Below are 26228 nucleotides of genomic sequence, written 5' to 3'. Positions count from 1 at the left end.
ACATTTTGGCAGAGCACTGTGTACAACCAGTATGGATCAACAAATTCATCAACTGATCCATATATAAGGCGCTCTGCATTATAAGGTGCACTGTGGTTTTTTGAGTAAATTCCTAAGTGCGCCTAATAGTGCAGAAAATACGGTAAGCACAAACAAACACAACGACTGAGTTTGCCCGTTAGTGATTGGATGTAAGGATTGGTTGAAAATTTCCCATCCCATTCGTCCTCTCACTTGACATCACCTCTTGCCTTTATCCATATTTGTAATGGGATGCAATTTTACAGAGAAGATGCCACCCTCACTCTTACAAATGAAATACAAGTGGGGGGGAAATAATGAATGGACCAAAATACAAAACAGAGCCAATGGAGGAAGAAACATACAAACAAAAACAAAACAGTCTATGTAATGAAAACTGAACAAAAAACATTTCAAACCTTTTGTATTAAAAAAACCCATTTATTTTCATGAAGTGAAATTGAGAAATGTACAAGCTGTTTTTAACAACGCAGTAAATATTGATCAACAAATCATAAATGGGAGTTCTCAGCATCCAAAGAAATTAATCCCGAAATGATTTATTCGTTCAACGATAAACGACCTCGAACTGAGACCTACTCCTGTGGTCCTGCAGCCTCTCAAACAAATCAAAAGCCGACTGCTATTCTATCATAGCTCCTGTTTCCCACGGCTGGCTCTGTTACCTTCCAAATCAAGCTTGGTGCTCTCCGTCTTCTTTTTGCTCTTCTTCTTGGCGGTCACTTCATCCCCATGCTTGCCGTCGTCTTTCTTGGCAGCCTTCCCAGGGAAGACCTGTCCTTCAACCGTGACGTCCAAGCAGTGCTCCTGGGTCAGCAGGAAATCTTTGACTTCCCAGGCTAAGCTGCCATCTCGCAACATGAATATCACTCTATTGGACCCCACCACAAACCTGCAGGGGGACACAGAGAACATGTGTACTGTTTTAATTTTATCAAGCAAAAATAAAAAGGAAATTGATAAGTCAAACATGGTCAAATACGTGTCATACCTTTGGATGTCATAGTTTGCATTGAAGAGGCTGCCCTGCCACAGGCCTGTGATCTCCTCCGTCTCCTTCTCAGTGGGTTCCCCTGACACTGTAGCAAAGACCATCAGCGTGCGACCCTTCTTGGACATTTTCAGCAGATCCTCAGGTTTGGACTGGTCAACCATGGAAAAGTCAATAGGAGGAGGAGCTCGCCGGTGCTCTGGAAGATCACCCTCTTCAATGTCATCATCTTTCTGTGTGCATACGAGGAGAAATGTTGTAAGAAGCGGTATGATTTATTGCACTTGGTCTAATTCAAAGTCTGTGGACTGTGAAACTGTACCCTGTATTATCAAACTGTTTTAAAATAATGTTTCATTTTACTACACATTACTTACCATCGTGTTTTTTAATCCTGCACACAAGCAAAACATTTTTAAGGAAAACTAATACCAAAACTGACTTTAAAAAACGAAAATCACTGTGAAATCTAATTAAAACTAACAAAATTTGAAATGAAAAAACTTAAAACTAAATGAAGACTAACTACCGTAATTTTCAGACTATAAGTCGCGTTTTTTTTCATAGTTTGGGTGGGGGGGGCGACTTATGAGCAGCGACTTATGTAAATTTTTTCAAAAATGTTCCCCAAAAAAAATTTAGAAAGTGAAACCGCGATAAACGAATGTAGCAAGGGATTACTGTAATTTGAATTTCAAGTGACGTCAGCAGCGCGGCGCAGCGCGGCACAGCGCGGCGCAGCGCGGCGGTTGTTTACAAAAAGGACAAAGATTGATCACGGGATGACGAAGATGACGAAGGGCCCCACGTACTACCGGCATCATTAGCGGCTTTGTTTCTAAGTGACACGGAGGACGAAGAGTTTGAAGGATTTAAGGATTTGGAGTGACACAGAAGGTTTGAAAACTGTTATGGCTTTTACGCACGCCCGGTCCTATTCTATGGATCTCTCTTCCACCTCCGTGGCTGGAAGTCCACGCCGCCACACGCCTGGAAGTTTGTTTTGTTAAATGAAGAGCCGTTTACCAAACCCACGTCTTTCCTTGTACTTTGTTAACGCTATAATATAGTTATATACTAGATCTGTGGAATAACGACAAGGCTGACGTCAGGGCGCACGCGCGGCGTTGTTGACAAAGGACGAGGAATTTGATCGATGGATTTAATGATTTAGAGTGCACAGATGGTTTGATAATATTATTGGTTACATAATAGTTATTTGATATCTAATTTATATATCGTTATATGGGCCTGTGGAATATTTTGAAGTGCAAGCGCCGTCAGCAGCGCGCACCCATTGATGACAAAGGACGATCGATGGATTTAATGAATTGGAGTGACACAGATGGTTTTATAAACGTGTTGTTTATGTAATAGTTTTTTAATAACTCTGAATATTACGTCAGGCCCGTTCTCAGCTCTTCGTTTGTGTTTATGTCACGTTAGCATACCTATCGTTTAGCCCAGATATGGGCAAACTACGGCCCGCGGGCCACATCCGGCCCACGGGGCCGTTTAATCCGGCCCGCCAACCCTGAATAAATTGTATTATAAATTTTTTGGGGGTCATTTTCCCTGCAATTACTATGTTTCCCCCGTAGATGGAGAAGCGCCCACCCGCGCATTTACTCCCAGGAGCCGTGTCAGAAAGCACTCACAAGTGCGTGCGCATACTCAGTAGTACGGACGCGGCGCACTCCGCGCTCTATGTCATCTATCAGTGCCGAATTTCGAGCGTAGGCTGTGACGTCAGTATTCTCGTAATTCGCGCGCTGAGCTTTCAGATACAGTTTTACGCTAATGCCACCCACAAACCTTCCCCTGGAATCCTTCCATTAAAATGAGTGGCCCGAAGAAAAGAAAGGTGGACACTGAGTGCCGAATGTTAAAAAAGAGTGGACAATTTGGCTCAACCTACGTGTGTGAGAAGACGTTCAGCCACATGAACGTCAACAAAGCCCGTCACAGATCTAGGTTTACTCCAGACTATGATGCACTGGCAAAAAAGCGAAACCAACAATACTATTGATTTCTTTATTACTTTATCTACCGTAATTTTCGGACTATAAATCGCGTTTTTTTTTCATAGTTTGGTTGGGGGGGCGACTTATACTCAGGAGCGACTTAGATGTGAATTTTTTCGCAAATTTTCAAAATTCTAAAATCTGCGATGTAGTGAAACCGCGATAAACGAACCGCGATGTAGCAAGGGATTACTGTCATTTGGCCTGCAAATGACGTCAGTAGCGCGGTGGTTGTTTACATATGGACAAAGGATTCTATCACGGGATGACGAAGATGACGAAGGGCCCCACGTTTGAAGGCTTTAATGATTTGGAGTGACACAAGGTTTGAAAAACGTATTTATGTTATAGTTATTTGATATATTTTATTTTGTGTAGCAACTTGTACATGTTTTTATCGTTACAGTTCAGTAGTTGTTGGCTCGTTGAACTCTTGTTTTGTTAAATAAAGAGCCGTTTACCAAACCCACGTGTTTCCTGGTACTTTGTTAACGCTACAATATAGTTGTATACTAGATCTGTGCGGCGCGCACGCGGCGTTGTTGACATAAAGGGCGAGGAATTTGATCGATGGATTTAATGATTAGGAGTGACACAGATGGTTTGATAATGTTGTTATATGACAGTTATTTGAAATATACTTTATATATCATTATATGGGTCTGTGGAATAATTAGAAATGCAACTTACGAGTCCGACGTCAGCGGCGCATATGTGGCGCATACGCGGCATTGTTTACCTAATGGACGATCGATGGATTTAATGAATTGGAGTGACACAGATGGTTTGATAAACGTGTTATTTATGTAATTTGAATAACTCTGAATGTTACATCACGCCCGTTCTCAGCTCCTCGTTTGTGTATATGTCACGTTAGCATACCGTATCATTTAGCCTGTTGTTGCTGGTTCATGTCTGTTCTTGGTGTTGGATTTTGACAAATAAATTTGCCCCAAAAGTGCGACTTATACTCCGGTGTGACTTATATATGTTTTTTTTCACTGTATTGTGCATTTTATGGCTGGTGCGACTTATACTCCGGTGCAACTTATAGTCCGAAAATTACGGTAGATGCATTCTTTCACCGATTCTTCAAGATAATATATTTGGTCAGAATGTTTGCCGTTGGATGTGATTTCGCCTCATTAGATAAACATATTTCATAAATCTGACCTGCAGGCGCTGAAGTTATGGAATGTGTTATTCATCATAACAGTGTCGTATTTAATAAGAATCGCTAAAGTGATGGAAAATGTTATTTATCATAACAGTGTCGTATTTAATAAGAATCACTGATAGTAGTTTTTTGGTGAAATTTTTTTTTATGCTGTTAATAAAACAGCTCGGTGGGGCACTGGGTAGCACGTCCGCCTCACAGTTAGGAGCGTGCGGGTTCGATTCCACCTCCGCCCCTCCCTGTGCGGAGTTTGCATGCTCTCCCCGAGCCCGCGTGGGTTTTCTCCGGGCACTCCGGTTTCCTCCCACATCCCAAAAACATGCTTGGTAGGCCGATTGATCACTCCAAATTGTCCCTAGGTGTGAGTGCGAGTGCGAATGGTTCTTTGTCTCTGTGTGCCCTGCGATTGGCTGGCAACCGGTTCAGGGTGTCCCCCGCCTACTGCCCGATGACGGCTGGGATAGGCTCCAGCATGCCCGCGACCCCCGTGGGGACTAAGCGGTTCAGAAAATGGATGGATGGATGGGCTGTTAATAAATGCATTTGTTTTCAAAAAGTTTTTTTTAATATCCATGCTTTAGTATCTACTAAAAGTAAAAACCTTTTATGCAATGACCTTTACATGTCATTTATATTACTTCACACAAACACTACATCCATCTGCTCCTGGTTCGGCCCCCCGGTCAAAATTTAGAACCCACATCGGCCCGCAAGTCGAAAAGTTTGCCCACCCCTGGTTTAGCCTGTTGTTGCTCGTTCATGTCTGTTCTTGGTGTTGGATTTTGTCGAATAAATTTCCCCCCAAAATGCGACTTATACTCCGGAGCGACTTATATATGGGTGTTTTTTCACGTTGAAGGAACAAAAAAACAGTAAAAGGGAGTGCTCTATAAATTTTTGGTTCTTTGCCAGAGGTAGTTATTTGGAGGGATGAATTTAAACTGAAAGCAAAATGGAACTAATATAAAGATACTACAGATTTGAAAAAGCAAGCTAATTTTGGACTAAATATGGGTTTAGGATTACTCTGGGGCACCATTGACAACAAAAGACTTCAATGGAGAAGGCCCATTTCAAGATTATGACTAGACGTGACTATACAAGCATTGACAATCAAGACTCTGAGCCAAGACAGTGTATGACAACAACTCTGGACTTACCTGACAGTGTGACGAAATGTATGTGACGGAATTTGTGATGACTTGCTTTGTTTTGATGTTTTACCTAATTGTATTGCAGCCTCTAACAGCAACCCAGGTAGCAGATTGTGCTTTATTTGTTAAACTCGTGTTTACTTTGCAGGTTGTCAACTGCAGTCTTGGAGAATTTTGTGTCATGTCTGTGAACATGCATTAACAACTAACCCCTTACTTTTCATAATGAGTTTGTAAATGTGATCGTTATCAGGACAGGCTCGGCAGGTTCCAGTTTTCAATTTCATACGTTTGACATGTGCAGATTATTTTTTGTTTATCATTATGAATTTTATTTTTATTTTTTGGTATTATGAATGTTTATTGTGCGGAGAGCTGCATGCACAGCTACAGGAGGGTGATGGGTTTTGTTCACACAGCCATGTGAGATGCTGCCAGTCGAGTTTCAGGGACTGAGAATTGGTGATTCTAGGCCAGGATGGCATCTGGAGGTATACCGAAGTCCAGCTGGCGATGGGTATGTTACCATGGGCATTGTTATTTTACTTTTTAACCATAGCGACACATTTTTTAGAATGTGTCAAAAGGGGGAGGGGGAAAAAAAACAAAAAACAAAGGGGGGAATTGTGAGATTTTAAGTGTTTTCAGATTTGATGGTTTTTAAGTCTTCAACATGCTAGACGGAGGAGAAGAAGCAGCTCGGCAGAAATGAAGTGAATGGGAGACAACATCGTGAAATAGAGCCAAAGCCTGGTAACAAATGTGGAGAGTTTTAAAATAGCTTATAATAAATTGCAGACCTTTACAAGATAGGATCAAAGAGGTGGGAGAGTATTAAATGTAAAAATTGGAACAATAACATACAGACTAGAAACGAATTAGGAACAGGTGGATAACTTATGAACGTTAAAGTTTGAATAACACATTATTCACGTGATTCATTTGCAGGATAAACAATGGAAGGGATTGATAAATTGAACATATTTAAGATGACTGCGAGAGTATTATCGAAAAACAAATAGATTCAACAAATGTTTTCCCTATAAAATGGTGGCGTTTGGGTTTGAAGTACATAGTCGCTTCAAAGGAGGAAAAGCATGATTTAAGATACGTGATTGATCAATGATTAAATGTTAGTAAAACAACAGATTGAATAAATTACGATGACTATGCTTTGAGAAGGCTATCCCTTATACCAGGGGTGTCAAACTCATTTTTTCGCGGGCTGCAGTGTAGTCATAGCTTCTTGCGGAGGGCCGGTATGACTGTCACCCCAAATAAATGTGTGAGCACCTCATATTATATACAGTAAAAGCTACAAATCAAACTGACAAGTAACTCGTTTTCAAATCAGACAAGTAAAAACTGGTCTAATATTTAAAAATAAAATATTGTTGGAAGGGAAGACAATTTGCAATTCGAGTAATGACACTTGAATATGAAGCACAATTTGTCTTCGCGGGCCACATAAAATGATGTGGCGGGCTGCATCTGGCCCCGGGCCTTGAGTTTGACACCTGTGCCTTATACAAAGGTAAAGTAGGATTAGAATTTGATAAAACTGATATGGACATCCACATATTCCATTAGAGTTTAAACTGCTTGCAATACTATTACAAATTAGTCAACACTTATGTGTGTGATTGATTGATTGATTGATTCATTCATTCATTGAATGATTCATTGAGTGATTCATTGAGTGATTCATTGAGTGATTCAATGACTGACTGACTGAATGACTGAGTGACCAAATGGGCAATCGTTCGATGTCTGTCTGTCTACCGTAATTTCCGGACTATACGCCGCGACTTTTTCCCATAATTTTGGACCCTGCGGCTTATAGTCAGGTGCGGCTTATATAAGATTTTTTTTCCGTGATTTTTGTGATGACTTGATCACTTTTACTCTTATTATATACAGTAAAAGCTACAAAACAAACTGACAAATAACTCGTTTTCAACAGCAGACAGCGTACCCTGACGGTTTCACCATCTTTGCTGGAGACTTTAATCATGCCAACCTGAAGTCTGTTTTCCCGAGGCTTCACCAGCATGTTACTTTTCCAACACGTAGAGACAGCTTCCTGGACCTAGTCTACTCTGCGCATAAGGGAGCTTTCAAAGCCACCCCCCTCCCCCATCTTGGGCTTTCTGACCATCTCACCGTTTTGCTTTTGCCCGCATACAGACAATTGGGAAAGGGATCCAGGCCGGTTCGGAGGCGGGTTCGGGTGTGGCCTGAGGGTGCCAACGATGCACTTTGTGACTGCTTCGACACCACTGACTGGGACTTGTTTAAGCAGACGGCCACCTACAACGATTGGACGGACATAGAGGAGTATACTGACTCTGTTTCCTCCTACATCACGAAGTGCATCGATGATGTGACTTGCTCAAAATCCGTCGTCACTCGCGCGAACTGGAAGCCGTGGCTGACAGGGGCTGTCCTCAGACTGCTGAGGGTCAGGGACAAGGCTTTCAGAGCGGGGGATGAGGCTGGCTTGAGGACAGCGACGGCCGACCTGTCCCGGGGCATCAAAGAAGCGAAAAAGGCGTTCTCGTGCAAGGTCTCCACCCACTTCAAGGACAGCAAGGATGCACGTAGCCTTTGGCAGGGCATTCAGACCATCACGGACTACAAGCCTGCGCCAAGGAGCTGTGAGGGCGACGTCCGTCTGCTGAACGATCTTAACCGCTTCTTTGCTCGCTTCGACGCCCAGAACAGCACTTGCCCGGTGAAGACCACTCCCCCCCCACACACACACACACGAGCAGCCTCTGCCGACGGAGTGAGGAGGGCGCTTGCCGCTATTGACACCCGTAAGGCGGCGGGCCCTGACAACATCCCGGGTCGAGCGCTGAAGGACTGCACTGGGGAGCTGTCGGGTGTCTTCACGGACATCTTTAACGTTTCCCTGCAGCAGACCATCGTCCCCTCGTGTTTCAAGGCTGCCACCATCGTTCCTGTGCCGAAGAAACCTGCACCGTCCTGCTTCAATGACTACCGCCCCGTGGCACTGACGCCCATCATCATGAAGTGCTTTGAGCGGCTTGTCATGGAGCACATCGAATCCGTTCTTCCCCCCACCATTGACCCTTTCCAGTTTGCGTACCGTGCCAAACGGTCCTCTGAGGATGCCATCTGCTCTGCCCTCCACTCGGCCCTCACCCACCTGGAGAGAAAGGACTCATATGTGAGGTTGCTGTTTGTGGACTTCAGCTCTGCCTTCAACACCATTGTGCCGCAGCGACTCATCTGCAAACTCGACGAGCTGGGCCTCAGTACCTCCCTCTGCAACTGGCTACTGGACTTCCTCTGTCAGAGGCCTCAGGTGGTGCGTGTTGGCGACAAAATCTCCGCTAGCATCACGCTGAGCACGGGGGCCCCCCAGGGCTGCATGCTCAGTCCATTGCTCTTCACCCTGCTGACGCATGACTGCACTGCGACCTACAGCGACAACCGCATAGTGAAGTTTGCTGACGACACGACTCTGGTGGGTCTCATCACGAAGGGTGACGAGACTCGGTACAGGTCGGAAGTTGACCTTCTGACCACGTGGTGCAGGGACAACAACCTCCTGCTGAACGTAAACAAGACCAAGGAAATTGTTGTTGACTTCCGGAAGGGTCACACAAAACACCTGCCGCTGATCGACGGTGCTGTGGTGGAGAGGGTGAGCTGCACCAAGTTCCTGGGGGTGCACATCAGTGAGGACCTCTCCTGGTCCGCAAACACCGCGTCACTGGCAAAGAAAGCTCAGCGCAGCCTGTACTTCATGCGGAAGCTCAGGCGTGCATGTGCTCCTCAGGCAGTCCTGTCTACATTTTACCGTGGCACCATTGAGAGCGTCCTCACCAGTTGCATCGCTGTCTGGGGTGGTAACTGTACTGAACAGAACTTGAAGGCCCTGCAGCGCATAGTGAATACGGCTGGTAAGATTATTGGTGCTTCGCTACCCTCCCTGAAGGACATTTACACCTCCCATGTCGCCCGCAAGGCAACCTCGATTGCCAGAGATGTGAGTCACCCGGCTCACTCTTTGTTTGACCTTCTGCCCTCTGGGAAGAGGTACAGGAGCCTGCGCTCCCGCACCACCAGACTCGCCAACAGCTTCTTTCTCCAGGCTGTTAGGGCCCTGAACTCTCTACCCCCTTCTGCGTAGCGTGCGGCACTGTTGCGCTATTTTCGGGAATGTCTGCTGTACGCGCACTTGCTCCTTTTTTTTTTCTGCTCCTCCTATTTATTTATTTATTCATTATTTATTCAGCACGCTTTTGTTATACTTGTTTACTTGTTTGTCTGTTGTGAGCCATGTCTTGTCACCGTGGGATAGGGGGGAACGACATTTCGGTTTCTTTGTGTGTCTTTGGCATGTGGAGAAATTGACAATAAAGCTGACTTTGACTTTATTAAAAGTGAAGACAATTTGCAATTCTAGTAATGACACGAATTTGATGCACAATTTGTCTTCACGGGCCACATAGAATGATGTGGCGGGCCGTATCTGGCCCACGGGCCTTGAGTTTGACACCTGTGCTCTAAACTCTTTCTCTTACTCTGCCATATCACTCAGAGATTACACAAAGCAGTGGCGCTGTTTGGACCATCTGCATTGTATTAAAACCCAATCAATCAGCATTTAAATTCAATTCTTCTGACATTTTGCTCACCAAAACCAAGTTGTAATGAATGTGAACTTTTAATGCATTTTATTCAGAAGGTTACTTTGAACCTTAAACGGCGGCGCGGCGTACTTATGGATTTTTACTGTCTCAATAACTTTGCTGTGTTACTTCCGTGTTGCTGCGGTATTACTGCCGCATCACAGGCAGTGTTTGGAAAGAAATGTTAAGGTATGTTATTAAAGCTTTAAAAAAACTTTCTGTGTCCAGTCTTTCTTTGCTAATAACTCGCGTGCACACTTCCGCGTTGCTGCGGTACTACTGCTGCGTCACAGGCAATGTTTAGAAAGACATGTTCAAGTACGTTATTAAAACGTTAAAAACGCTTTCTATGTACTGTCTTTCTTTGTAAAAAACGTGTGTGCACGTGCGGCTTATAGTCCCGTGCGGCTTATGTAAGAAAAAAACTGAAATATCCCTGAATTTTAGCTGGTGCGGCTTATAATCCGGTGCGGTTTATAGTCCGGCAATTACGGTATAAGTATGTATATATGTATATATGTATTTCGTTATTTGTTATGTATTTTTCTCTCACATTTTCTTTCTCATCTTCCACTTCTTTCAGCTGCTCCTGTTAGGGGCCACAACTGCAGAGTAATCGTTTCCATATCTTTCTGTCCTGTCACACCAACCATCTGCACGTCCTGCAACATCTTCATCTCTGCCACACTCTCCATTATTTTGGCCAGTAGAGATTTCCAAGCCTCGCTTCTAACATTCTTTCCCATAACTTCATGCTTTGCTTAATCAACATAACACCTATGTGCTACTACAGTTCTGCGCATCGCCGTGGCCTGAAATAAAAAATAGGAGTCAGCACCTTTCCAGGAATCTTCTCGCTTTCTAAGAATCTCCCCTGCTATCTCTCCTTGATAGTTCCATGCTGTCACTGGAATGTCGTCTAGGCCAATCGCCTTTCCACTCTCCATCTTTTACAGATGTCTGGGTATGAATTTTATCTATATTTATTTTTCTCACTCATTGGCGGCCCCACAGAGGGACGTGGTGTGCCAACAGAGGGACCCTGGTGGTATCAATGGTTTTGGTGACCTCAGTTAAACTGGTCAACAGAGGGAGTGAAGGAATGGGGTCGAAATACAAAAAGTCCTGCCTAGCTACAAAAACAGATATGCTCAAACCTCATTGAATTAAGTACATAAGCAGACAAGTATATTCACATATTAAATCAATAAAAGAAACATTTTAAGCATATAATTATACCTACACACCAAATCAATAAAGAAGACATAACTAGACATTTTTGATGAGTGGTAATGAGAAAGGTTTTTATAACTTTATGATCTGATATATATTTTTGAGCACTTAAAAATAAATGTTTTTTGATATATTGCCTGACTAGCTTAATGACCCTTAAGGAACTGTTTAATGCATGCCTGATGATTTTCTAAATCACGGACACTGCCAAAGTCGTCTAAAAATGTTCAGTACTTGATTGTATCTTATGTTTGGACTAATGCTAGACGCCAGTTTTCGATTACTACTGAACGTTCTGGACAGAGGGAAATATTTTGCCTAACAAAGAAAAGATATGGTTGAAACCATGATTAAACTATGTAAGCAAGTACATGGAGTATCAAAAGAACAAACAAACAAAAACATGGTAAGTGTTGAGTACAAACTTTGCATAGCCAGGGAACATCAATAAATTGATGATGTCACAGCCAAAAACTCACATAATTCCGTACAAAATGACAACATTGAAAGAATGATGAATGGATGAGGTGTGAAAGTGTATGTGCAAGAATGGAGGAGAATGTTTACAGGAAGGTCATTTGGAGATAAAACCAGCAGAGGTGCCAGAGGGAGAAAGCCAGGAGGAAAACAGCCAAGGTGATCGCCAAGGCCGAAAGATGGGATGGAAAACAACAGCCCCCACACACATTGAATCGCCCATAATCAGCACCCAACCCCACGGATCCAGCTCTCACCAAACCAGCACCCACTTCCATGGAATCAAACTCTACTGCGAACTTGCCCCACCCCAAAGACTCATCACCCATCAAACTCGGCCCACAATGTGCAACTGAATATAAGCTGACCAAAGAACCTTGAACGTTGCCTTTCTGAATGGAGACTTTCTGCTCTTGAGCATGGTCGCACGAAGGGCCCAGCGCTGTATTGTACTTTCCTGAAAACAGAGCTTTCTTAACAAGAATTGTGATTGAACTCAACCAAACTGTGTAAGTCTAATTTCTGCTTCAGTGTTTTAGCATTTTCCTAAATCTTAAGAAATCAAACGAGCACGCAGTGAGTAAATTGGATAACAGGTGATTGGCAATGGGTTTTGCCGTGAGGGGCAGATAGCGCGCTCCCTAAATTGTGGACAAAATCCAACAACGTTATTGTACATTTTATGGCTAATGCGACCTATATCCCGGAGCGACTTTTAGTCAGAAAATTCCGGTATAATTAAAATTCCAAAATAATAATAATCCTGCTTTGGAAGTGATTATTTATTTAACGTTAAATTTTTAATAAATTAAAAACAAAGTACCAGGTTTCCAAACCTACGCATTGGAGATTTCAACATTGTATACTTTGTCCAGAACCTAATATTCACACTTCTTTAGTAATTTGTGACATTTGAAGAAATAGATGTGCATGTACTAAAGCAATTTATTTTCACTTATAACGGTTGAATGCAATCTCAGAATTTTCTGAAGGAATGTAAATGCGATTCAGTACCCTTATAAAAAATATTTTTTAGCTTAACAATGTTAAATAAATACAGATTTAACAATAAATCTTTTTTATCATTATTACACATATATTCAGAATAATTATACAGGACTGTCAAAAAAATAGAATATAGCGGAGCCTCGGTTTTCGAACACAATCCGTTCCAGAAGGCTGTTCGAGAAGTGAATCGTTCGAATTCCGAATCATATTTACCCATTACAAATAATGGAAAAAAAAAAAACACTAATCCGTTCCAAGCCCCAAAAAAACCCGCCTTTTTTAAGCATTTTTTCATTTGTGCATTTTTGTCCAATCGCGCAACTGCAGCGCACCGCCGAACGCGCAACCGGAGCGCGTCGCCGACCGCGCAACTGCACCGCGCTGGTCGCATTATTGTGACAGAGCCGTCGCTGAAATTTAGAAAAGTCCTGATGTACTTTCCAAAATTTAAGTGGACATCATTGCGCAGGGAGCTTAATTAATTGCTGATTATGGCATACATCTTAAGAAAACTCAAATATCCTATCTCAAAATATTAGAATATTTCCTCAGACCAGGTTAAAAAAAGATTTAAAACAGCTGTATGCCATAATCAGCAATATCAAAATAATAAAAGGCTTGCAATATTTCAGTTGATTTGTAATGAATCCAGAATGTATGACATTTTTGGTTTTTTAATTGCATTACAGAAAATAAAGAACTTTATCACAATATTCTAATTTTCTGTGACAGATGACGCAAGCTCTCAGGCTGGCAAGGTTCTACAGTTTACATTGACCGGACCATGGCATAAAATTGTCACCATCATTCTCTTAATTATTCAGAAGCATCCTAGTCATCAAAAGTGTTACAATTATCAAATAAAGACAATGATGAAATCACTCGTTTTAAATTCACAAATTTCTGTTGGTGAATTTAAACAAATCTGACAGTCAGGTTGCTGATTGCTAACCTAACAAGTGACCAATAAATTAATTTGAAACTATGTTTTATTTTACAGAAACTAGAGATGTATGAAACGTACACAGTGGTACCTCGACTTACGAAAGCCTATACTGACGAACATTTTGAGATACGAACCGCAACTTCGCATTTTTCTTTTCTTTTTTTTTTTTTTGCATCCACTTATGAACCAAATTCTGACTTCCGAACCGGTGCACCAAACCCTGCCCACCCACCCTGTCTCCTTTACTCAGCCATTCCCTCTTCGTCTCAGTGCGTTAGCAGTGTAAAAAGCAAGTAGTGCAGTCGAGTATGTCTCCTAAGTCTATTGTGATGAAACTCAAAATCCTAAAGAAGCAAGGCGAAGGTATGCGTATCGTCGAGCTTGCGAGGGAGTATGCTCGGTGTTGTGCCAAAATAGGAACCCCGTGAAAACTGGTATCACCTGCCACGGGTGTGCGCACGCATTTAGTGAAAAGCAGAAGCCGTTACCGTGCGGCAAACTGTACCAGCTTGTTTTCAATAAAAACATGAATACACTTTTGGTTCCTTATTTTTTTTTTTTTTTTTTTAAGGTTCTCCCTCGCTTACTGCGAGGTGCGTTCAATGATCATTCACACAGTCGGAAAATTCAATAATTATACCTAAAAGCAATGACAAGTACATGAGCACGTGGAAGCAATTTAGTAGCCTGACTTTTTCTATTCTTCTCGGGGGTATTTTATTTAAGTGTGGAAAATTAGACGTAGTTGCCCCCCTTTCCAAGCAAAAAGAGGTAAAAAAATGGAGTGATATTTATTTTCTATAAAGATTTGAAAAAACAAAAATTAAACTGTTGTTTTTATCTTCTGAGTCTTTTACATAGAGTAATAGGGTAAAAAGTGTGACTTTTGGAAGAGTGTGACATTATTTGCTTTTATATTGATTCCTACTTACACACTTTTCGACTTACAAACCCGATCGCGGAACGAAACAAGTTCCTAAGTAGAGGTACCACTAGACAATATCAGGTCCACCAATATAATTGTCTTTTCCATATAATTTGCAATACTTTTCCAGACCTGGAAAATTATTGAAATCAAATTCCACAGTTTGGTGCACTATCGTACCTGCAGAGGAAGACTGCGATAGCAATGGTTGGTCCGAAATCTGTACCATACATGCATAACCATTTGATATAATTTGAGGATCACCATCCCACCGATACTTAAGTTTGGCAAGGGAACTTCGTCACAGTCGATCCAACGACGGCTAAATCACACCCAAGGGTAAATTTGAGGATAACGTTAATGTGTCTGAATATCGATAGTGACTATTTGGACATTTGAAAACGTGTACTGTAGCTATTTTATTAAACATAAGCTATGCTAATAATGATCGAATGAATGAAAAGTAGGATGTTGCAGTACCTCCCACTGCTCAAGAAGACGAGCCATATCCGCATCATTGTAATCTCTTATGTCCTTCTTTTTCTTAGGTTTATCTTTACTGTCAGCCGCTAAAGAATGAAGCAAACAAGTACAAAAGAGGAGCGCTACACATTTCCACCGAAAGGCAGACGCCATGTTGGCATATGGTCCCAGCTGATTGGCTGCGGCTTTTGCCGGTCACAAGACAGTGGGGCACGTATCAGCGGTAAAATTCCACGGGAAACAAAAACATTATCTGGGGTACTTTCAAAATAAAAGCATGTCGTCACGGGAGATGTACTGTGCAAATCTCAATGTAGTAGGACACACACGTACAAGCCGTTAGTAAATTAAATTAGCTTGTCTTTATATGATTGCAAAAGTTCGAGCCAAAAAAAGCACATGAATTAAGATGAATACAAGCAGGTGGATTTTTCCGCATAATTGATCTTCCACAAATGCAAAATCATTCGGATTATTATTGACCAGCGGGGGTGTATAGAACAGATTATTGTAAAGAAAACTTTTGACTTTATTTTCTCTTTAAACCTCCTCACATTGACTCAGTTGTGTCAAACAGATACCCTCTTATCAGGAAAACGGTATAGGGTCTTCCAGATGTGACACATACACAAAACAAGGGCATCCAGGAGACATCTTAACCAGATGCCCCGAACCATCACATTTGAGTCCTCCCAATGCAGAGGAGCAGCCACCATGATAAACGTCTCACCCTCGGCATAGAAAACTCCGTTCTTATCTTCGTTACCTTGTTCAACTCGTGACCATAAGAGTTGAATGTAGATGCTTAAGCTAAATAAGACAACAAAATGCAACTATCTTTATTCGCTTTTCAAATTCCTCATGTCTGAAGCGACAGAGTTCATCATTGGACATTTTTTTCGTTTTCGTACACTGTTGGATTTGCAGGAAGCAAGTTTGAAATGTTTTCTCTTATAACCGACAATAACTGGCGTTCCTATATTGTTAAAGTTTTGTAACTGTCATTGAAAGTGGAGTGCGCCAACAATTCCCATAGAAATAACGCCGGTTACGCAAAAACAGAAGTGCCTCCCACGTGCAAAGGATCATGAAGTGTCGGAAGAGGTGGATAGAGTAACAGTGTGTGTGCGTGCGTGTGTGTGTGTGTGTGTGTGTGTGCGTGTGTTAGAATGGACTTTAGACAAAAGGTTAGGAAAAATAAGAAGGTACTGATCTAAAAGAATCACTGGGTTATTCATTCATTTTCCAAATGTTATTTAGAATCTAATTTTGCAGTTCATTTTCTGTACAAAACTAAATTGTTGTAATCTATGCAAATAATTGGTTTGACATTTGATAATATAAAAGAAGGTTATGACACATTGTTAGTGTAGTCCGCAAATTGCTTCAAATCAACCTTTGTGGATAAGATTTATGTGATAGGCTAGGGTAGGATTGTTTTGGATGAGAACAAAAATGTACACCAAACGCAATGTCCTATTAAAAACAAATATAAAAACTGGTGCAACGTTTAAGTTCTTTAGAACTTATCCTTCCCAATTACATGCGAATTTGGCATCCACAGCCTTTCATGAACATGGTCTTAATGTTACAAGGTAGACTACAATGGCAGTGACCTTGTTGTACAGATCAGAGTTACAGCCCGAGTCATGCACATTTTAGAGCTGTTTCCGCTTTGGCTAACTCCAACCAATGGAACTGAGCCCTGTGCTAAAGTATAGTCGAGAAGCAGCACTCACACTACAGTCATTACAAACCGTAACCGTAAGTTGCACAGGGATTAGTTTATACTGTACGTATGTAAACATTTGTGGAAAAAAAAAAACATTCCTGCAGTTTGGTTATAATTCCAAGATAATTACTCCTATGCACGAAAAAGAAACATTTTATTTGGCGGCAACGAGCTTTAAAAATATCGGTATATTATAGTATAGTATATTTTAAAAAGTATTTACCGTATGGGCCCGAATATAAGACGACCCTGATTATAAGACGACCCCCTCTTTTTCAAGACTCAAGTTGGAAAAAAGACTTTTTGAACACCATATTTAATTTTTATACAGAAAATATTTACAGTACATCTGAAACAAATGATCCTGTCGAGCTCTTGAAAGCGGCCGCTCTGAGGACCACGGAAAGCTTTTCTCTGATTGTGAGCATTTTTTAGGCGATCTTTTTGAGCTCTCCATCTCCGTACATTACACTCTGATACCATATTTCACAGCCGCTTTGCAATTGTTTGAAGACTGTGCCTCATTTATCACCATCTTGAAGTTTGCATCATAACTTCTCGTAGGCTGCCGGTTAACCTGGCCGATCTTCAACCCACTTTTCTCCAGATTGTCACCAAGTTTCTGTTGGGGAGCCTGAGGACTGTATAGGGGGTTGGCTCGGAAGATTTTCGCCCCCGGGTGTCGGTCAGAACACAGGAGGGAAGTCACAGTTCAGATTTGATTGCTTTACTGAATTATTGGCAAAAAAGTAACAGGCACTGTGGCTCATAGGGGCATACAGGCAAACTGGCAAAAGTGTATATGTAAATGTATATACTCACTTTTTGTCAAAGACGCTCATGATCACAGCAACACACTCAGTCGATACCAGCAACTTTTAACTTACCGCTGCGCACAAGCTCCAACAACCGTGATAAACTGAGGTAACTCACGCGAGACTTGAGGCGCGGTGATGTAACTGTCCAAAAATGTATAATGTCTAGACCCCGAATGTAAAACGACCCCCACTATTTCAGTCTTGTGTCAATGCAAAAAGCACCATCTTATATTCGGGCCAATACTGTATGTATTTTTATGGCAGAAACTTGACTGAACTGACAGTATATTGGGGGGACAGCAGTGGCTCATCTGTAAGGATTTGGGTTTAGGAGCCAGAGGGCTAAGCTTAAAGTACTGCTGTGAAGAAAAGAAAAAGTCAAAACGCAAACAATGCTGCCTTGTATTTTAGCATTATCTCTTGTGGGGAAATTGAACTCACACACTGCTGTATATTTGTATTGCACACCACACAGTGAGGCAAGTATGATTGTACAGGATGTGGAAACAGTGCTGCTGCACCTCTTGAGTTTGGAGTGGTTGTGCTTGTACGCGGTTCAAAGGCACTTCAACAGGAGTCAGGAAACAGACTAGCATGTCTCCAACAAGTAATTATAATTTCTCTGCATCAGGATACAAACAGCATGTTGTTCATGGAAAGTTGTCAACTTCCAATTTGTCCTCTGCATATGAAACATGGACGGATAAGCACTCTCCTTTCAAATGTAATGGCATGCAATTGCAAATGACATTTTACTTGATGATACTGTCACTTCTTTTTCCTCTTCTATTCCGAACCGCATATCCTCACAAGGGCCATGGGCGTCCCGGAGCCTAACCCAGCAGTCTTTGGGCAGTACATGTTTGTGTTCACGCAAAAACTTCCCGCTTGCTTGGTCACGAAGCCCTAGCTTCACCGAATAGTATTGATAACAAAAGCTACCGTTCACAATGGCCACATAGTACTTTGGGAGGGTAAACAGCGGCTGTAATTCCTTATCTTTGAGTATTTTGGGGTGATTTTACTGATGTATGTGAGTGACATTGAGAGACGTTTGAACTTAGCTAATAGATAAGCTAATTACATTTGCCATACCTACTAGTAAGTTTGGCAACTATTAACATTTTTCTAGGGATGCATTTTTTTCAGACCAATTCCAGTACAAGTGCTTGCGTAGTCACCAATACCAATATCAAGCACCAATAACACTAGTATTTTTGATACATACAATTTCCCCAAAAAACAATAACAGATATTTTTTGAAAGACCTTCATATCCCGATATAGTATTTTCCTCAACATTACATAAGATTCATTTAAAATTTCTAGTCTTCTAATTTCTAGTTTGTGATTGTAAAACAGCCACAGTGGGGCGGCCAATACTGGAATCGGCCAACACTGCTAATACTGATACCATGAAATATGTCGAAACAGAAACTTGGCACAGACTTATAAAAGGCTCAACTTGACTTTGGTTTGCATGAGATTTCTGACTCTGAATTTGATATACAACGTGACAAATGGCGCGCTGGGTAGCACGCCATCTCACAGAGGTGGTGGGTTCGATTCTGACTCCGGCCTTCCTGTGTGAAATTTGCATGTGCTCCTGGTGCTTTCGTTTCCTCCCAAATTCCAAAAACGTGTGTGTGAGTGCGTGCGTGTATGTGGATGGTTGTACGTCTATGTGTGCACTGCGACTGATTGGCAACCAGTTTAGGGCGTGCCTGAAGTCAGCTGGGAAAGGCTCCAGCATACCCGAGACCCACGTGAAGAGGACCGGTTCAGAAAATAGATGGATATGGATGGACTTTTAACCTGTTTGGCCTACGTTTGAAAAAATGCATTTGCTTTGTTCTAGAATTTTGTTATTGTCATTGTGCACACAAAGCTGGCAACCCACCAGTACACTATGATGCCGCATTTTAACAAGTCACAATATTAGACTGTATGTAAAGTTTTTCCAAACTGAAATACATTAATCAGCAGGAGGACTTTCGTGTTGAGCAAAGTTTTTCACGATTTAAATAAAATTGACAACTGGTAGAAAGGGTTTCTACTATAACTTTTTTTCCACCCAAGTACATTTGTCGAGGAAGGAAAGGAAACGAAAAGGCCCAGATCAAAAATGCACCGCCCATCACTAGTTAAACCCATAACACAGGTCAGGTACGTTAACTTCATGTTTTAGCTCACTGACAACAGGTCACACATTAACTCAACTTAATGATTGTCATGTGTCTGTACTGAGAGGACAACAATAATGTGAAGAATAGTTTGGGACATTTATTTAAAAAAAAAAAAATGTATTTGTGAACATTTTAGTACAGTTAAGTAATGCAAGTGCAGTGACTGAATGAAAAGACTGTATGAGCAGACTTGTGACTTGCTTGAAATTTAGAGGGAATTTGACTTTGATTTTTGCCACATGCCTTGTGTAAAACTTGATTTTTTCATTTGAATTGTTTATTTCATTAAGTACAACACACTTATTACAACTTCATTTCACATTTTATTTTACATGACTTGTCGAAAAGGGAATCGGGTTGAAGCAATTCTGCTTATCTAGTCCCGTCCCGATTACAGCCAAGGTTTCATAATCATGTATAGAGAGATACAAAAGAAAAGTGAAATTTGACCAGGGTAACGTATGATTTGAATACAGCAATGACAAATAAAGTTTGAATCTGATTTGAATACAGCAATGATTTGAATACAGCAATAACAAATACACTGAAAGTTTGAATACGAGTTGAATACTGTTACGGGCAGAATGGAGCAGGGTGCCCAAAATGCAGCTTGGCCAGGGTTTATTGAGGGAAAAGGGTGATAGAGGAGCGGATGAGGGGAACAAGCAAGCAGGAGTGCATCAGGGATGTGAACGGCAAATGAAAAAAAACACTGAAAAGTAGCCAGGGTCTGGGGCCGCATGCCCTACTGGGGGCCGCAGGGGGCCAGGGGCCACAGCCCCCCCCCCAATGAGGGCCGCAGTGTGCCAGGGGCCACAGGCCCCCATTGGGGGCCGCAGGGGGCCAGGGGCCACAGGACCCTGTATTGTGGGGCACAGGACCCACAGGCCCCCATTGGGGGCCGCAGGGGCCAGGGGCCACAGGACCCTGTATTGTGGGCCACAGGACCCACAGGCCCCCATTGGGGGCCGCAGGGGGCCAGGGGCCACAGGCCCCTTTATTGGGGGCCACAGGACCCACAGGCCCCCATTGGGGGCCGCAGGTGGCCAGGGGCCACAGGCCCCTATATTGGGGGCCACAGGACCCACAGGCCCCCATCGGGGGCCGCAGGGGGCCAGGGGCAATGCCCCAGAGGGGGCTCAGGGGGCAAAGCTCGCTGGAAATTCCTGGATTTTGGCAGTATAGCAACCCTAAAACCATTAATTTCATCACTCAATTTCAACAGTTTTTAAAAAAATATTCCTGCTTGGTGGGCTACCAAGGTGGATATAATACATCAAAATGACACAATCAATTCTGGAGTTTTTCCTTTTGATGAAAACTGTTAATTTTTTACAACATCTATCTATCTATCTATCTATCTATCTATCTATCTATCTATCTATCTATCTATCTATCTATCTATCTATCTATCTATCTATCTATCCTGATCCCGTTCGATCTGTCTATTTCCCTGGCACGATCCTCGCCTTTTTTCTCTAAAACTTTTGCCATGCTGCCTAAAACGTTTGCTAATTAGGCAAATGAGTAGGCAAATGAGTAGGCAATGATGTGACGAAAGTAGCGCCAAAATGCTGCCGAAAATAAGGCGGCTGTTTTCGCAATACTCCTGCCAGCCGCTCCCCCCATATAAAAAAAAATTCTCAACGGAGCTACACGATTCACGAAAATGATACTCCCGACGGAAAAAAACACAGAAATCTCCGGATCCGCAAAAGATTTTCACCCCTGGTGCATGGTAGGACTAACCGGCAGGAACTAACGGGACGGGCAAACAGAGCTGACTGCAGGGGTAGCAACAGAACGATCCGACAGGGAGGACTTAAAGTGCTAGAGACATCCCTTTTTTTTTTTTCAATTAGAACGGAATTTGATAGAATGTATAAAGTGAACACATTTGCCGCATTGGAAATTAAAAATGGACACCGATTGTTAGAGATTTGCTCACTCCAACTTATTTTGCAAGAACCACAAGGGAGACAAGCAAGTTCTTTTAGACACCTGCAGGTGGAGAGTCCATTCGTCGCTGTCTGAACAGCGATGATCGAATGAAGTCTGAAAAGTCTCCTTCCTGCAAGGGCATATTTATTAGGAGGAACAGAGTGGGGGTGAGAGTGGACAGGTTTGGTGAACCCCCGGCCTCTGGTACAATCAGAGCAGGGGGTGTTTTACGGTGTTGTGGGAAACAGAACAACTTTGATTGCTTCCTCTGCAGCTGGTCACTCAAGCAGAGGAAGCAACCACTTTACTTTACTACGTTGTGAGAGCAAGACAAGATTGGTTAATCATTATAATCTACATTCCAACATAATCCTACGATAAAGATAACCTGGAAAACCCTAACATCTCCCTCCTGTTTTATCATATGATTATGTCACCCCAAACAACAAAGACAAGTAAGAAAAAAACATATATATATGTATAATGAAGAAAGAAGAATAGTAAAAATAAAAACAACAAACAATGATAGCAATACTTTCCAGTGAAGATGAGGCATTACCTCAACACCCCAGATCAAACTTATTGTGTAAGCGAAAAACCTACTGGCCAGATGTCATTAGCAGGAAAATTCTTACACGGCCCCTGTGCCACAGGCGACCAGAATGCTATCAATAAAAAAAGAAAAAGAAAAACACAGAAACAGTACATCATTGTATCCATCACTTGCGAAGCATTTTCAATGGTCAAATCAACAAGTTTCCGTAATACATACTCAACAGAACAGCATCTACGCAATCCACATCTCATCTCACATCTGTCACGTCTAAGAAGTTGTATATGTGCTCGCGTTTTCGTCAGCTGCTGATGTCTAGTCTGTAGGTGAGGTCTGTCACACACACTGGCGCACACACTCGTGTCCAGTTGGCAGGCAGCATCGGACAACTCCTGTGACCACAAAACCACGATCCGTTCTGAACAGGCACGTGCACTCATAGTAGGATGCAGGTGAGGCAGTGCCTCTGAACTTCTGGATGAAGTAGGTCCCGTCCGATGGTGCAGCCATGTTGGTAGTAGAGCCCTTACACCTTGAAAACGGCTCTCTCATCCTGGCACACAGCGGTGATGTCCAAAGCTCCCATCCAGTTTCCTCCTGGAGAGCAGTCGTCGTTAATGCATTTGTGGGTCCTGCAACCTTGGATGCAACATGTGTAGTCAGCAAGACTTGGAATGGTCCCTCCCGTCGTGGCTGGCCCAGTTCCTTCTTTTGATGACCTCGATGTAGACCCAGTCTCCTGGATTGATGGGGTTGTCGACCTGTGAGGAGGAAAGATCAAGCGGCAGTAAATTTGTCTTTGACACAGTTTGAGCGTCCTGATCATATAATCTGCCAAGGACTGCTCTTCATCTGTTGTTTGCAACTCTCGTAGTCAATTGTCGTGCCCATTTAACTGGCAAATAGGAGTGTTTGCGGGAAGAGTTTGAACACCTCCTAATGATTCCCTTTAACCAAAAACTATTTATGGTCCCATTTATTGCCTCCTGGTTTAAAAGAGATTGTCTTACCCATGCCTTCTTTCTCCTCACACGCTCGCACCGACACAGGGTGCACACACACACACACGCACACACACAAAGGGATTCTAATCCATCTCTCATGTAGCTTCTTTTGATAGAATCTCCTATTGGTAAATGTATAGCAGACGTTTTAGCATATAATCCCATACGCTGCTCTCTCACTTCTACTTTTTCATGTCGGTGCAGTCGTAGGTGGCCCCTATTGCAGTCATTGTCTTGTTAACTGTCGCCTTGTGACTCCTATGCATGATTGTGTGAATGTCAAAAATTGAACGTACCTAACTTTTTGACCATCCAACCTCCACTGTGGTATAAAAAACCTTACTATTGTATTGAGTAGGTACATTGAGCAATCTAGCTTCCTCCTGACTGCCAAATGTCCTGTTCTAAAATTTATATAACTCGACCTCTACGTTTTAAGCTTGATGAGCCAAAATATCAGATCTGCTCTTGTTTCCTACCGTTTTAGCCTATTTGTTTTATCCAAATCCGTTCAATCTCTGATTATAATGCTTTTCTCTGGAGCCCTACGTATTTTTCAAATTTTTATTTATTTATTTATCAAATCTCCTCAGTTCTGTCAAACTCAGTGCACAATGAACCTCCCTTCCACTTTGAACCAAGCTTCACCAAATTTGGGAACGCCGTAGCAAGGAGTGCGATTTGGTTGTCGGACACTCCAAGTCCATATCTTTTTGCCGCACTTCACCCTCTCATGTTGGTGTTCTTTGGCTGTTGCTTCAGAGCGACCCCATCCATCACTCTTGAATGAGTCCATTGTTCAAATGAGTCAATTTTCATCATTGTGAGTTCCTCCGTTTTTCACTGTCTTTTCCGTCCCCGAGGATGTTGTATTTCCTCCGGAGTGTACTTGTCCTCCTCCAAGCACAACAGCAGTCTTTTCTTGTCCTTCCCCAAAGGTCAAAGGTGCTTCAGAGCGAGGCACCATTTTGTAGTTGTTCACGGCTGCAGGCGAAGTCTCGGATTGGGTTTCAGGGACTCTGACACTGAGAATGACAGGCTGGGACATCAAAAGTTTGACTATCTCCAAATGTAGCTGCTTCCATCAATTTGCTGGTAACGTTTGTTTACCAAACTTCAAATTCTTCTAATAACAGCGGTCTCGTTTTTATATCGTAAATCCTGCAACTCATCCTATTTTTGAGCTACATTTTATCTATAGTTCCAATTTAATCGGACATTATGTTGTCTTCAGTATCATTATTGAAAATCAACTCATCGAGGTCTGCGTTCCACATCAATCCCTGATCTGTATGTCTTGACCTCTCACATGTTATTGTCATGCTTGCTCAAAAATGTGACTTAGAGTATGGTGCTGTGAATTCTCAATCTCCCCAATGAAATTGGATCCCACCTCGTAGTTCTTATCGTTCTCATGTTCCTGTTAGCCTGCAATTGTCCAAATCAAAAATGATTTCTTTTAACTGTCTTTCTTTTGAACCTCTAAATCTCTCGTGTTGCTAACCTATCTACACCAGAACAAAAAATTTACCACAATATAACACCAAATGTATTCGAAAATTCATTGTCATAAAGTGTTGTATTATTACTATCTTCCACTATCTGTCCTACTCACTCCCCCCCTTTTGAGGCTTGGCAACGCCCATGCCTCACACCTTGACAAACTTTTTGGGAGAATGTGTTCTTTACTACATACGATTCCATCATCATTTAATTTGACTTTCTTTCCAAAACGCTTCTCAATTTCTCAGTTCACACATCTTCTACATGTGTTACCTGTTCTCCAGTTTTTTTTTTTTCTAGTTAATTATCAATCCAAAAGCTACGTGTTTCTTTCTAACATTCAACCTGCTCAAAATCACTCTTTCATCAAAGTCGCTCTACTAATTTTCTATAGTAGTCGCCAACGACTTCAACCATTCAACCTGTAATTTCTTTTCATTCAGGCTATCATTCATCAATGTTCATTTGCATCTCACACAGTCTCCAAAAAGGAGTCTTTCTATCACATTGGTCCCAATTCATCCAAGCTCACCACACAACATTCATATATCATTTTCAACTCAGGTTTCCTGGTAGAACAATCCACCAATCTAAAAAAAACTTAACTAAAACAAACAATTGGCAAATTAATCTGAATTTGTTTCTTTGTTTTTAAATTTGAAGAACTCAATCTCTCAGATTTAGCTTGCATTTAGAATTTTATATAATCTTATAACACAACCAATCAATTATTCCTATTAAATGTAGCATTGCAAAATCTTAAATTCACAATTTATCTTCTTCCAATTCTTGAAAGCATGTTCTGTCGTTTTTTTTTCTTCGAATTTCTCATGTGGGCTCGATACTTTACATGCACTAGTGTGGATTAGTTTCTGCTCGCAAACAGACTTCTCTCTTTTTCCTCTCATTTTTATCTTTCAAAATCATTTCTGTTCTGCGGTGCAAATTGGATAGACCACAGTCTAGCAAAAATGTTTTTATACTAAAACTTTAGCCAATGTTCATCATTTTAACATATACGCACACATATGCACAGCTCTCGCATGCAAAAGGTAGGTCTCAGCAACAATGATTCGTCACAGGCTGGCCATTTCCTGTGGTCGATCATGAGCTGGTCCCTCCCATGCACACGAGGACAGCACATTCTAATTTTATTTATTTATCTTCTAGAAGCAAGTTGCATTCCTTTACCACTTGATTTGCATATTTTAACTTTAGTGTAACACAATTTGAGCTCTAGTCATTTGTAATTTGGGCATACAAACAGCATTGTCATACTTCTTGGATGGACAGGACTTCTAATAATCTAAAAAAAATTCTAATAATCTGACAATGACATGTTTTGCTGTCATATGGGCATCTATTCTT

The 26228-nt window shown here is 41.9% G+C and overlaps 1 protein-coding gene across 3 annotated transcripts; it reads right to left on the bottom strand.

Moving 5' to 3' along the window:
- Positions 1–441: 441 nt before the first annotated feature.
- mesd (mesoderm development LRP chaperone) lies at positions 442–15318 on the bottom strand. 3 transcript variants are annotated; one of them, XM_049717521.2, is made up of 4 exons: positions 15122–15318; positions 12139–12219; positions 1034–1266; positions 442–934 (listed from the first exon to the last, which is right to left on the bottom strand). In XM_049717521.2, the coding sequence occupies exons 1-4, from the start codon at positions 15275–15277 to the stop codon at positions 673–675; spliced, it is 732 nt and encodes a 243-aa protein (XP_049573478.1). In that variant the 5' UTR covers positions 15278–15318; the 3' UTR covers positions 442–672. The 3 variants fall into 3 exon arrangements, with proteins under 3 accessions (XP_049573478.1, XP_049573479.1, XP_049573480.1); XM_049717522.2 differs by lacking the exon at positions 12139–12219 and having other exon boundaries at positions 15122–15314; XM_049717523.2 differs by lacking the exons at positions 12139–12219; positions 15122–15318 and adding an exon at positions 14822–15066.
- Positions 15319–26228: the final 10910 nt, after the last annotated feature.

Source organism: Syngnathus scovelli, chromosome 4 (genome assembly GCF_024217435.2).
Source record: "Syngnathus scovelli strain Florida chromosome 4, RoL_Ssco_1.2, whole genome shotgun sequence".
Classification (NCBI taxonomy): Eukaryota; Metazoa; Chordata; class Actinopteri; order Syngnathiformes; family Syngnathidae; genus Syngnathus; species Syngnathus scovelli.
The sequence above is the reverse complement of the archived record's forward strand: the minus strand, read 5'-3'. Positions and strand labels throughout refer to the sequence as shown.

What these genes read in the sequence shown, in the direction of transcription:
- mesd (XM_049717521.2), bottom strand. Translation starts at nt 15,277, where the DNA reads ATGGCGTCTGCCTTTCGGTGGAAATGTGTAGCGCTCCTCTTTTGTACT. An exon ending in GTCTTCTTGAGCAGTGGGAG is followed by an intron (nt 12,220 to 15,121) that starts GTACTGCAACAT and finishes CTCTGTTTTCAG; the next exon opens with GAAAGTACAATACAGCGCTG. An exon ending in GCAAACTATGACATCCAAAG is followed by an intron (nt 935 to 1,033) that starts GTATGACACGTA and finishes GTCCCCCTGCAG; the next exon opens with GTTTGTGGTGGGGTCCAATA.